The sequence below is a fragment of the Epargyreus clarus genome, unplaced genomic scaffold (genome assembly GCF_041222505.1).
Source record: "Epargyreus clarus isolate Ecla_fem2 unplaced genomic scaffold, WU_Ecla_fem_2.2 ptg000010l, whole genome shotgun sequence".
Classification (NCBI taxonomy): Eukaryota; Metazoa; Arthropoda; class Insecta; order Lepidoptera; family Hesperiidae; genus Epargyreus; species Epargyreus clarus.
The window spans coordinates 2986518-3001381 of NW_027332218.1; the positions used below are offsets into that span (position 1 = coordinate 2986518).

The 14864-nt window shown below is 36.4% G+C and overlaps 1 protein-coding gene across 3 annotated transcripts in view; it reads left to right on the forward strand.

The window, feature by feature from the left end:
- LOC140745315 (uncharacterized) overlaps positions 1-14864 on the forward strand; it is a 39432-nt gene that overhangs the window by 10019 nt on the left and 14549 nt on the right. For 2 of the 3 annotated variants that reach the window (XR_012102651.1, XM_073077091.1), the window contains exons 4-5: positions 2540-2600; positions 8899-10028. Coding sequence is in view for 1 of the 3 variants with exons in the window: in XM_073077091.1 (XP_072933192.1) it covers positions 2540-2600; positions 8899-10028 (1191 nt within the window). In the remaining 2 variants the exon portion in view is untranslated. Of the gene's footprint in view, positions 1-2539; positions 2601-2626; positions 2804-8898; positions 10029-14864 lie in introns of those variants that run through there. The other variant, XR_012102652.1, reaches the window with a different exon arrangement.

Here is a 14864-nt window from a genome sequence, read left to right on the forward strand (position 1 = left end):
ATGTCTTTTAATGATGTTTTAACCTCGATGTTTTAATGATTTATTTGTTTTGCTATTTGTACTTATTATCACCATCTTATATTCTACTATTAAAGTAAAAACATTTGGTCATTTGTTTTGGTATATATAGGTCTATTTTCAATGTGTCGCGATTATGTTATTCACGAGTATATTATACATGGTATGAACTGAACTGTGCTCTTTCTGACTAATTTCCTGATAAAATCTTTTTTTAAATCGTACTTTGCTATCTGGGTCAACAATTTCGCACATACTGCGAGCCTAATCTTAACAGTTTGCAACTTATATCGTAGTTATTTATCGAATTTGGCACTAACGTTCTTATCAGTACAAAAATATTGCAGTATTTTATGATAGCGACAAAGTTTATTTTATTAGAAGTCACTGTAATGGTATAACTTGCGTTCGGCTATGGTGGCACTATAGCTACATATATATACAAGTTGTGTAGCAGCAGTTTTCACTCTCTTGTGGTAAGGCAGAATATTTCTTTTTTAATTTCAACATAGTCCTCATAAAACTGCTGTGGTCGAATTCAGGTCGACTTCAGGACTTCTCTTCTTATGTGGAGATGGTTAAACAAGTGTCTAAGAGCAGGTTTAACTTATCCTCACATACGAGTAAACTGCAAACTGCTGTTTATAAATTCATCCAAAGTCCATTTATTTTTATTTATTTATTTACTCAAAACTTACACCTAACCATCCATCCATCCATAAGCCTTTACTAGTCCACTGCTGGACATAGGCCTCCCCTAGTCTGCGCCACTCCGACCGGTCTTGAGCCGTCTGCATCTAGCTGTTACCCGCCATCCGCTTCAGGTCGTCAGTCCACCTGGTCGGGGGGCGTCCTGTACTCCTTTTGCCGAGACGTGGTCTCCATTCGAGGACCTTCCGACCCCACCGGTTATCGATCCTACGAACTATGTGGCCAGCCCATTGCCACTTCAGCTTGCTTATTTTGAGAGCTATGTCGGTAACTTACACCTAACATTACAGGCTAACCTAATGCGTTAGTGTAGTGAAAACAAATTAATTCAAATATTGATAATGAAATTAAATATTAACTGGTCATAAATTAAAATTACATACAAAATTCAAATTAGTCAAAAAATCCTTAAACATCAAATATAATTAAATTAAACAACAGTAGTGGGTAATTAAATTGTATATGTTACTATAGCAATTATGTCGATGTCAAGATATCGAGATCATCTTAATTTTCGCGTTAGCTCTACTTCGCTAAATTGCACTGAGATGTGCGATAAGAAAGTTCGCTGCAATAGCATTGTAAATAATATTGTGTAGCATTGCGAAAGCTATAAGATTTAACGAACAAACAGCTATACAAAACCAACAGATATTTGTAACCACACAGGCGTGCATAAGAGTACTAAGAGTAATGTTTTGCAACAAGATAGGTATCAGCTACGCAACAGAAACAAGCCTCCAGCCACGGCATGGGAACCACGCTCGCCAAATTGATGCAATACTCGTGATTCTATCATTTTGCTATTTTATGGACTGTAAAATTATTTTTTTTGTAATATGGGAATAGCAGACGAGCGTACGGTCCATCTGATGGTAGGCTACTGCCGCCCATGGACATCTGCAATCAACCTCAGATAGGTTAAGATTCCTACCTGAGTTAGGCCACAAATACGCCGCTACCCCTGAGGACTAAGCCGGAACGCCTCGGAAATGTATATCTCCCTTACTACACCCTTCAAACCAGAACACAGCAGCGCTTAACACGTTTGTTGTTATGCAGAAATAGGTGTGGCGGTATTGCCGCCGGAGTCGAACCACAAAGGGTTCTGAGGTTGATGACAGACATTTATGGGCGGAAGTAGCCACTTACCACCAGGTGGAGTGCATGCTCGTCTGCTACTCCTATATTATCAAAAAGGGTATTTTGTGGGGGAATTGTTTCCTTAACAAGTTTAGCTATTGATAAATCATCACTGGAATGGTCATCTGTTCACTGGTTGAATGCATTTGCTCTTGGTTCGTGTTCGATTGACAAACGTCCATGAGCAATGGACCAAATCGAACGTAACTATTGAAAGACATCAGGAAGTCTACTCTGTGCATCAGTTTACGAAGTTTTGGAATCGACCGAAAGTAATTTTATCATAAAACCAACTGTCGAATACAAACATTTTGACGGCCGTAAGAGTAGAAATTATCATATATTACAAATGCTGTTCACTCTTCCTGAAACTCATCCAAAATTTACATTAGTAAGTCAGGATAGAGAATAACCGAAACTTCTTGGAGGTGGTACGTTATTAAACCACGTTAGTAAAAATGCTACCCCGATTCTTATCGTTAAGTGGTACAAATATTACCATTGCCAGATTGTCAGAGTTGCAACAATCATCGAACGTACTATGACGCTTCGTTAAATTTCCACGAGGCTTGTCTTGCTTTTTCCCTCTGAAGTCTTACTGGGTTGTCCCAAAAAAATCCCATTTGCCCAACAAACGATGGTGACTTTATGTAACACTGTTTCGCAGGCGCTCCGGTGGGGGATTGGAAGGCGGCGCACGCGCGGACGCAGCCTCAGGAAAAGATCAGGTTAGTTGCAATACTTCCTACTTCATTCGCGGGTCAACCGTGGTCGCGGACGGACGTGTGTACTCGATTTTATTGACATATCGATTAATTTGTCGTGTGCTATTGACGTACTGATTTTATTGTGTTTGTGTAGTGAGTGTTTGTGGTGATTGTTGAGTCAAAGGTCGTATGTCGACCTTGGCGGGGTCAGAATCTGATAACGAGTGAGTTTACGTTTTTATTTGGGTTTTTCGACGTTTTGAATACACTTGTGTTGTCACAGGTGTCGATAACATTGATTAATGTTGTGTAAATTTTGTTATCGATAACTCTGTAATCTATGTGGCAAGGTTCAGTGTACGACGTAATTAGTTCGACAGATTGTTTGGCTTTCATGTTTACGAATGGATTAATTTAAACGTGGTATTTCGTGATTTTGAACCATTATTGCCATATCTTTTTTGCGTCATAACAGCATACTAAGCGGACGTGTTCTGAAGGGTGTGGTGAGTCAGATAAGATTACATTATCTCTAATTAACATTTTAATTTACTCCTGTGGTGGCAATGCATTTGTGGGCGACCTCAAGTTAACTCACATTTGGGATAGATTACAAAGGCTATGGACTGTTGTAACTACTTACCATAAGGTGGACCGTATCCTTGATTCCTAATTAAATTTCACAATAAAAACATTTAACACAGTATAAAATGAGTGTAACCACGCTATCCAGTGATCCTATGATGATATATATCTGATATCGGATATTTTTATATTCGTACATACTCATAATAATTACCAAAATATTTCATATTTTAACAATGTTATATCCGTACAAATACGAGTATATCTGCTTGTTTATAAATAGCATTACAATTACTGACTAAGCGTGAGTTGATAAGAGGAAAAACCTTCGTATGCGTCATAATTGTAATTCGTAACACATATATCACTAGCCTGTGCCCCTGACTTCGTTTCCCTAATATGTATATGGACTAACATACATGGTCTATACCGCTGCCGTTGTATACTTTATTGACAATAATATTGATATATGTTATGTATTAAAGGTATTTAATTATGTAGATTTTACAGTATTACTTGTCATGTTAATGTGTCATAGTACCATTGTTGAAAGAAATAAAGACCATATGGTTTAGATTCTATTATTAGAGATTTCTTCTCTGAGAGAACTAATATTCTAAGAATTGTCATTTACATTAGGGTTGGTTGCAGTTAATGTCCCTTGATATAAGCATGAGTCCCTAATCCAAGTACAGCCGAGAATCAACTGAATGTAATTTTATGTTCCACTGCGCTGAGAAAGCCTGGAACAACCTCCAACATGTGTCTCCAATATAGATTGGTTGTGTCATATGGAGCAGATTCTACATGAAGTCGATCACAGAAGAATTTCTGCCATTCATGAGGTCGCCACATATGTAATTCAGCCGGTCAATCAGGATGTAGATATTCTACATCCTCCCACGTAAGCGCAATACTGCTTCACTCAAAAATCTCTGTGGCGTTGGTATTTCCCACGTCAAACCATACTGACTCTACCACCATTCAAATATGCAAGTGTTCTATCACATTATAATAATGTTTTGAACTATGAGTTTAAAGTTACAGTCAGCCTGTTTTTTATATGAGTGGCAATACTATTACGGTCTTAGATACCTTTCTCAAGTCATTAGTCACTGTCATTTTTTTTGACTAGTTTGACCTTCTACCTGCGACTTTTAAACTGTTGCACAAAGATAAATGTGAAATGCTTTTTATGAACCTACTTCTGAATGTAAAAAGTTCTCTATTGAATACGTGTTTGCCTTTATAGGACAAGATTATGGAAGTAATCTTACAATTATAACGTAGGTGCCTTATATTAGTGGTTGTGTTCTAGTTTGAAGTGTGTTGTAAGAAAAGTTTATTAAAAAGGCTAGTTGAATTAGGCTCCTGTCCTACTCAAGGTTAATTACAGACGTGGAAGTGAATCAGTGAACACTTGGTTTCTTTGTATTCTTCTGTATTTCGCCTTTATAGGACAAGATTATGGAAGTAATCTTACAATTATAACGTAGGTGCCTTATATTAGTGGTTGTGTTCTAGTTTGAAGTGTGTTGTAAGAAAAGTTTATTAAAAAGGCTAGTTGAATTAGGCTCCTGTCCTACTCAAGGTTAATTACAGACGTGGAAGTGAATCAGTGAACACTTGGTTTCTTTGTATTCTTCTGTATTTCGCCTTTATAGGACAAGATTATGGAAGTAATCTTACAATTATAACGTAGGTGCCTTATATTAGTGGTTGTGTTCTAGTTTGAAGTGTGTTGTAAGAAAAGTTTATTAAAAAGGCTAGTTGAATTAGGCTCCTGTCCTACTCAAGGTTAATTACAGACGTGGAAGTGAATCAGTGAACACTTGGTTTCTTTGTATTCTTCTGTATTTCGCCTTTATAGGACAAGATTATGGAAGTAATCTTACAATTATAACGTAGGTGCCTTATATTAGTGGTTGTGTTCTAGTTTGAAGTGTGTTGTAAGAAAAGTTTATTAAAAAGGCTAGTTGAATTAGGCTCCTGTCCTACTCAAGGTTAATTACAGACGTGGAAGTAAATCAGTGAACACTTGGTTTCTTTGTATTCTTCTGTATTTCTCTGTATCCCTGAGGACAAGTTGGATTGGACACACTCTTCATATCAAAACACAGTATCTGTTTTATAGTAATTTAGACACTATTTTTTTTTTTTATCAAAAACGAACTTAATTCTTATCGGCGATTAGATATTACATAAATATCATTGTCTACCTATTGAGATAATTACTAACGATGTAATATTTACTTCAACGACAAAAGATTATCGGTAAATATTTTTACTTAAGAATAAATTTTGTCCTCACTTTTCATCAATACGTTATGCCGCGACGACCCTTATTAAACTGTAAAACTTATGTCAGTAAGGGTTGTAGTTCAAAAAGGATCTTTAAGTTAGTCTTCCGTGAGCGAGAGACGTATATAAACAAAAGGTATTTAGAGTTTAAAACTTTATTGAGATGAGTTTTAACGTAAGTAAGCTAATCTCTTTTTAACTGCTTGCATTCTCAAAGTTTAACGTAGTGTGGCCGCCGCGTTGCATCATTGCTTAGGTTGCGTTGTTGCACAGATTGCAGAGATTGCAGATATTGCGGCGTTCGCATTGATGTTACCACAATGTGAGTGCCTTCCGCGTTTGTTAGACACACAATAGTTCGTAAAGGTAATATTAAACGTATCTATGGTAATCTTAAAGGGCTTTCAAGTAGGTAGATATTAACCTGTACATTAACTTTATCTACGGTTGACATTTATTACTTTGAATAGGTAGATTGTGTTCTAGTTGTTATACAGTTCCTGCATGATTTCTTCCTCTGCTTAGCTTTGATAGAAATATATTTTCTGTTTTTAATGCACATCAGATAAGAGTTGTACCTTAAGTCGGACACTAATGTTGCTACCCCTTAGGTTGAAATGTTTCTGCCTCTTCCTTATCATATACCTGCCTCTTCCTTCCTTCCTGCCTTCATACGGTATTTATTTATTAAAATATTTTTTAAATTGTTCCACTTACGTACACGAAAAAGCGTGTTACACACTTATTTACAGATCACACACACAGATCTTAAAAGATTTGTTCACCAAAATAATTACCTCCGCCGTGTGTCAGTCTATCACAGGACTAGAGTCCTCGAGAGTAGAGTAGAGTAAAGAGATAGATCTCTTGAACACTTAGACACTTAACATTTTCACAATGCATTAACTTTTATGGCTGCTATGATAACAAATTCAAAATTATATATTTTTGAAAATTTGGTGGTACGGAACCCTAGACTTTCGACCTCGACTTCGAGTTCGAATCGCACTTGGGCAATTGTTTGTTTTTTGATAGGCTATTACGAAAACAGATTAATACTGTTTACATTATCACATACCTAATATACAGGTATATTACTAGCACTGTCCAATGGTTTAGTTAGGTATTTCCCGACGTCAAATTATGTATTAGACTGTATCATTTCGTGCCTGGCATATTGCATCACAGACTCGAGTCGTTCCGCTTAACATTTGCCGTGCACTGGAGAGTACTTCACGTCTATGCTTATTCTGGTCGTTATGAAATTGTTTTGCGTGATCCGAGTCATTTTAAAAGTTCAGTACATCGAACATTTTTAAATGTAATAATTATCGTTTAAAAAAAAACACGCTAAAATCGCACAAGGAAAATCGTTAATCCTGGTTTCTAACGATCCTGATAAGGAAAATGGGATAAGGAAATCGTGTATTGTCATCGGTTCTTTATAATTTTTCAAATTTTAAATTAATCGGATCGTTAAAAATGGGTAAAAGTCGAGTTCAAAGATTACGTTACATACATACATACAGGTCCAGCTAATAAAATCGTGGTAAAAATAGCAAGCGAGAATACACCCGATGGTAAGTTAGTGCCACCTATGAACATTTGTAGTCATCTCCAGATAGTATGGGAGGTCGACCACAGACGTATCCCTGAGGACTAAGTTGGAACGCCTCATAAGTCTCTCGGCCGTAACACACCCTTAAAACCAGAACAGAGCAGCGCTTAACGCTACAATTATAATTCGGAAATATGTGTGGTAGTGATGCCTCCGGAAACAAACAACAAAGTGTTCTACCATCTTTCAATTATAAGTTCTGAAGTGAAACAAAATACACGATTTTTTAATATACATCAACATCTGATTCCCTGACGAAATTGCAATATTATTTTGTATTCAAGTTGTTCTACATCCCCTTCCTCTTTCTCCCAAACATACATAAATGGTATGTCAATAACGCCTTGCCTTATTACTTAAATTACTTTTTGTTTGTGACTTAAGTAGTACTCGTAGAACTTCTGTTAACAAAAAAACGTAATCACCAGAAATGAAATTGTATTTTGAAAATAAATCTAATTTCTCACTAGCTATGCTATAATCGCCGTGGCATGCATTCCTGCTAACTTTTATACAAAAAGCTACGTTTCCCTACTAATCTTATAAATATGTATTTAATGAAAACACACGTCTAACTATCAGGCTATAAATATTGATAGTTGTAGTAAATTCTTTGTTGAGCTGCTAATGCCCTTACGTGTTGATTCTAGTTCCGCATACATTTGTACCTATTTACGTTGTACGTTGTCAATATAGCATACTTGGATGTTTTATTACTGTTTTGTTTTTTTAATCGTTCACGAAAAGTTCTACTATGTTCCTTAAAATAGTATTACAGCACGAGCTATCAAAAGTGGGCAGTGCTGAAATATATTTTTAACCGATCCCAAAGACATATTTGTTCTGTAATAACATTATATTATATCGGTCTAGGATACCGGGGACCAAAACCATCTCTCCCTTCCAGCTCATAGTCTTATTTCCTTGCTGAGCCCTAATCCAGAACCCTCTGTTTCTCGCGGATCATGTCTAGCCGACAACCCTCTTCTCCTAGGAATGGTAATTTTATTTTATTCATCAGTTTCATGGGACCTTCATAAAATATGGTATCCATTTCTTTCTTAAATCCTTTGTTCTCTTACTACCCCTTGTGTGTGAGTGCTAATAGGTATACCCATTTTATAACCACGGTGTTGCTCCTACCAATGCGGTGTGATGGAGGTCGTCTAACAGACAGATCGTTTACGTACAACAATTATTCATTATTAGTTAGTAACTGTTACTCGTTAACATAAACCATAACCGGTATTACGCCGGTGCTATCTAAATCGCCTATCACATACTCAACAATCACTTATCTGCACACTACACATCTACACATGTATATGTTTCCATTTGTATGTTCGTGTGTGTATTGGTAACGTCACACCACATTCGCTAATGTAAGAAGGTAAACAAACAAGTAACATTAGAATGCAACGGTGCGCCGAAAGTGTGTCGGTGAGAGGCAACGATTCGGACGGCGACCTTGCCCCCCTTAGCTGTTACGTGTTAATGGTGTGTGGTCATCGCCGGTTTGGTGATTGGCAGGCTTCGTGAGCGTTTATTGTTGACTAAGGATTACACTGCGGGCATTTTATTGTATCTTATACTGTTTTGTAAGTGTATGGAATACCCAATACAGTTCCATATCTTCCAGAGAAATTCCTGTCAACATTGTTCAAACAAATGAGACAGGTAGCCAAAAATTACGGTAGTTTCCTTAAGTACATTGGATGCAAAAATATTTTTATACGAGACAATCGACGTCACTACTTTTAGTTTTAAGTAATGATGATTACAAAATAACTAACACAACAATTTCTGTATCTCCAGGACCGGTTCAACCAAGCCCCGGCGCCCGGACCGCGCAGTTTATGTGCCGAGAGCTCTTCGCACGGCCGAAACTGTTGCCGAGGAGAACAAGCCGCCCGACACCAACAAGCGGACCACCCAACCAGCGGAGCCGCCCAAGTGCCCCAAGTCACCAGCACTCAAGGACAAATCCCCACACAACACACCCAAGCGATCTCTCGACAAGAACTTCTGCAACGTGTACACTCCCCCACACCTCAGGAATCAAAGATCTCACACGGCGCCCAGTATAGGCAACCAAGCTGCATCTACCGACGCTAACGAATCTGTGCCTTCAGGATGCCAAGTGCCAAATAGTGATAGTGCAATACCGTATAGTGATAATAGTTTAAGCGAATTAGAAGTAGGCGAGAGTTTTTATATAGGAGATTATTTTGCTAATGGACAGCTAGGGTTCTACAGTCCCAGTTTTTACGACTACGCGGACAACAGTCCCGATGACCAGTTGACCGAGAATTGGAGGACAAATGATACGAACGAAGTGAACATGGCAGCCCACGAGATACAAAGCAATATTATCGATAACGATTACATTTACGATAAGGATGAGGACGCGGAGACGAACGAGCTGAAGCGAGCGTCGCAGGAAATAAACAGGAGTAGCAAGAGGATAATCAAGCAGAGTTTCGATTCGGATGTTCTAGTGATATCGGATCCGATAGAGGAGGAAAGTCAGAACCATGAGGCTATGAGCACATCTGTTGAGGAGAAAGAGCCTGAACTAAAACCAAAAGCGAAGTTAGAGGCGAAGGTGTCGTTGAAACGTGAAGAAAACGACTGGGACGCGGTGTTCGATGACAGCGGGGAGTGTTTGGATCCGTCTCTACTCGAGGAGTTGACGTCAACAGTGGGGAAAGTGCACATATCGAAGACGAGAAACTCGTACGACCAATACCAGACGCGAGGGCAGGCGCTGTTCAACGGCCCGTACGACGAGACGTTCGCGCATGTGGTCGAAGTGTACGACTTCCCGAGTGAGTTCAAGACGAACGACCTGCTCTCGCTGTTCAGCGAGTACAAGGACACCGGCTTCGAGATCAAGTGGGTTGACGACACGCACGCGCTGATTGTGTTCAGCAGCGCTAAAATTGGTGAGTTTTGCAACTTTATTTGTTTGTTGATTTGTTAGTAGCCAAAAGCTTTACCGACCATAGATCTCTGGTTCGACTACCAAGGCATATAAGGTGAAGTGAAGTGAAGGTGAAGAAATAGGTATGTTGTAAGGGATTACAACATATCTATTTCTTATACACCTTTTAGCAGTGCCGCAATATTGTTGTTTCTTTTCATGGATATAGTAAGATATATTTTAATACATATTGTATTGTTACTTAGGACTCTGTAGTAGCATATAGGTTTAACTACAATGTGAGACACAATCAATTAGGTTTAATTTAAATGAATCCACCCTTAAACTTACCATAAGAAATTTTATATTCTTTATTTACACTAAGTTTCACGCCATTATTTCCATAGCTATTAAAAGTGTCCATATCAATATCGTCAACCCTTTACTATCCCACTGCTGGGCACAGGTGTTCTCTCAGAGTGAGAGAGATATATCAATATTTATTCAGGAGTTATTACTGTTGTCCAAGACACAATATTTAATTTAAACATACATTTTTTCTCCAATAATGTGGTAGTACGTGTACACTGTACACAGTGAAATGACACGCTACATAGAAATTTAGCGAGTACATGCGAAAACAATTGGTGCGTGTTTCAATAACATTTGGTGTACGCTCGGCCGTTAAATAGAAATTAACTGACGTGCGAAACTGTTATGTAAGTGATAGACACGATCACGCTACTTATATGGGCATTTTTTGGTTCGTAACTGCAAGTTAAAGCAATTAAAGTGACAGGTTTGAAACTTTATGCCTAATAAGGTCCCAAGGTTTTATTTTATAATATAGGAGTAGCAGACGAGCATGCAGTCCACCTGATGGTATGTGGCTACTGCCGCACATGTACATCTGTAATTAACCCCAGATAGAATTAGATATTCCTACCTGAGGTCGGCCTCAGATGCGCTGCTACCCCTGAGGACTAAGCTGGAACGCCTCGGAAAAGTCTGTCTCCCTTACCACACCCTTCAAACCGGAACAAAGCAGCGCCAAACACTGCTGTTATTAGGTAGAAATAGGTGTGGCGGTGGTGCCGCCGGACCACAAAGGGTCCACAAAGGGTTCTACCACCTTCAAATTCGAGGTTTGATTCTATGCACCTCTGATTTTAGTTGTATATTATATTTCGTTTATCAAACTTTTTAACGTAACTCCCCGAATTCATAAGACAAATTTAATTCAGTCCAATTCATTTTCTTAACAGATTACAGAGATCTATATTTGTTAGTAAGTACAGATTTAATTCTAATATTAGTGAAAAACATATTATTACATAAATTATTACCAATTATTAATCATTCAATTCAATTAATCAATAAGTAAAAATAAAGCAAATAAGACAAATATCGGTTTTAAATTATACGAACAAATATAGTATGCAAATTGTATAAATATTTTTTCAGTTCTTTATCATTAATTTATCAAAAATAAATAATCAAGCAATAATTAATTCCAGAATTGCTTCACTCTATAAAACAACTAATTTATGACTCGAATCGATTTATCAATTCGTTTATTACGCAAAATTCAAATTGTATATCATAAAAATGTTATTCATAACCGTGACATGTAATGAAATGAAATTATTTATTGTACAATTATGTTAATTGAAATTGCAAGATAATTTAAGACCTTGTGGATAGTTTTGGATACATGTTTATTTTGTATATGATTTTTTGGGGGTTTTATTAAGAATTTTCTTCACACACCAGCTTGCAGGCAAGGATGGTAAGGGCCACTGCCGCCTATGGGTTTCCGTAATCAACCCTAGGTAGGTTTCAATTTGATCATAAATCTGTTGCCCCTGAAGTCTTCATAAAAGTGAATTTTCCGATTCACACATTTCAAACCAAATACTATACCGGTCTGACACGCAGTAGTTTCCGGGTTCGATCCGGCCAGACAGACATCTGAATGATTCCTTATCAGGGCCTGGGTGTTATTGCATTCGTCTTTCTGGGCGTTATGGCACGCACGACACATAAAAGTCCTAGTATGTTGCTATGAGTGTAGAAAGCGTCATTTATTTATATACCTATACTAATATCATAAAGAGGAAAACTTTGTTTGTGTTTTCGGTTGTAATTAATAGGCTCAAAAACTAGTGGACCGATTTTAAAAATTCTTTCACCATTCGAAAGCTACATTATCTACGAGTAACATAGGCTATATTTTATATGAAATATATTTGATAAATAAATTTTGAGGCGGTACAAAGTTTCCCGGGTCTGCTAGTTTAAAATATCCAGAGATGTTAGTGGTAAATTTCAATAGTAATTGCATAAATCGATTTAATTTGATAACGGCATCGTTACAGCATTTACAGTTGATGCAACGTTAATATTCGTTACGCGTTAATTGCCGCTAATTAAACTGCGATAGTGAGGATAAATCAATGTCCAATTATCTAATCATTATCTAATTATGCGTCATAATTCGTAATTGAATTATTATGTAAATTGGGGCATTGTTTATTAATCGTTTGCGCATCGTTTCGATCATCGCGTAAATAAAAAAGTAAAATGTAAAGGAAAATAGTAAGTTTAAAGTTATTTGTGCCTATGTCTAACACATATTCGTAGGTTAGGTTTATAGCTGAGTCTATTCTCATATTTATGTTTTATAGTTCTGTTTATGAGTATCGGCTATAATGTAGTTTAGTACTTTAAAATACATTTCATATCATTTTTTATGAAGGTTAAAATTATTCACTAGCTATCATTAAATTTACCCATTTTTCAGAGACCAATTTTGAAAATATAAGTCTTATGTTACTCTGTGGAAATTCCTATAACTACACGTAAAATCGTCAGATTCCTTATAATTATCCCGCTCAAATGCAACAAGAAAGATATTAATATCTGGTTGATAAATACCGGAATTTAATGTTTAAATAAAGATTTAAACTATATAAACTGAAAAACTCAATAGATATTTTTGAAACCTGACTATTTTATAGTTACATTAAATGGTTCTATAAGTAGTTCTGCGCTAATACCACCCATATTTTTTTTTCAATTTAGGAAAAATGAATTACACTTAAACGGAAAAGTAACCATCGCCAACAAAAACTGTATTGGCAAATATGATAGAGTCTATCGATATTGACAAACTGTTTAAGCGGTCGTAACTGCAGTGTTGCAACCGCAGTGTTGTAACGTTATGTAACACATGGAGATCAAGATCGACCTCTGTCCGTTCGGTATTGCGATCTTGCGAATCACGTATTATTGGTTGGCTTAAAATATGAGTGGTAGCGGTTTTGGATTTGTTTTCTGCGCTTTGTTCTCGAAGAAACCGCAGTTTAAGATTTAACTGTCTAATGAAAACGTCTTTAAATAGTTTCATAAACAGTTTAAACTTTATAATGTATGTCACTTATTTTTTTACCGTCATAATATCAGAAAGTGTACCTATTTCTTTTATTGGATTTACCAAATAGGTCGGTTGGCTTAATTGATTTTAAGGATTAAAAAAAATATACTGATTTCACTTAAACGTCATAACACAGATCTGTGCTCATCTAAATATATATAATTCAAACAAAGGTGACTGACTGACATAGTGATCTATCAACGCACAGCCAAAACCAATGGACGGATCGGGCTGAAATTTGGCATGCAGGTAGATGTTATGACGTAGGCATCCGCTAAGAAAGGATTTTGATCAATTCTACCCCCAAGGGCATAAAATAGGGGATGAAAGTTTGTATAAATCTTCTTAGTTAATAATATTACTGCGTAACGCGAGCGAAGCCGCGGGCAAAAGCTCGTAACTCATAAGTTTCTTAAAATATAACAACAATACTAAAGTTATTCCGTTATATATATTTAGATATTTATAATTAGGCTAAACTTTACATTAGAATAACTAAATTTAAATATCTAAGTTTTAAATTTTTTAAGCCACGGGTAATAATTATTAAAAAGTCTCGCTTTCCGCTTTTAACTAGCACCACGCAATACTTTCGTTTTCGTTAGCGTGTTCCACTTTTTTTATTATGAAATTAATTTTCATTCGAAACACAATTCGCTGTTGCCTTGACCTTGTCAGATACAAGCGGGTCAGTATGGGACCCGCATAATAATTAGCTATTTTAGAACTGAGGTGTTCTGTACTATACAACTATCACATACTTAGAATAATTATAAATTTTATCGCATCTATTTAGGATGATGATACATATTTTTTTAACTTTTAACTTGATCTTTTTGGGGTGAAAAGTAGAGGTAATCCATGCAAAAAAACATTTAAGTAATGGTTGCACTGACAAACAAACAAGAATTCAAAATACAATGTTTAATAATTTGGTTTAATTTTACCTTATTCTAAGCTAAGAATAATCATAATCATAACAATAATCATAATAAATATTTAATCATTTTTTTTTAAATAACAATAATAACATATTTATTTCAAAACTGGCATAGGTATTATGTACTGCATAATTATTACATGTAAGTTTTATTTTAACAACTTTATTTTTACATTTATGTTTTTATTGCTCTGTAGTATGTCAGTATGTCCACAGATGTGTACTGGACTCTTTTTGGATTTCCGTATACGTTTAATGATAAACTTATTATATATTGAACATGTCCCGTTCCTCGAAGATTATGGTAGCCGAAGAACAAAGCATCGTAAACAACATATATGTTGGTACTTAGTGTCTGTAATCCACATTGTGTCTGCATCTTTATTGTCCTGTTTAAATGCAACATGCACGCATCACGTGCACACAACAGTGTGTACAACTGAAGCATTTACGTGCATCTCATGTTAATAATTGATTCGAGT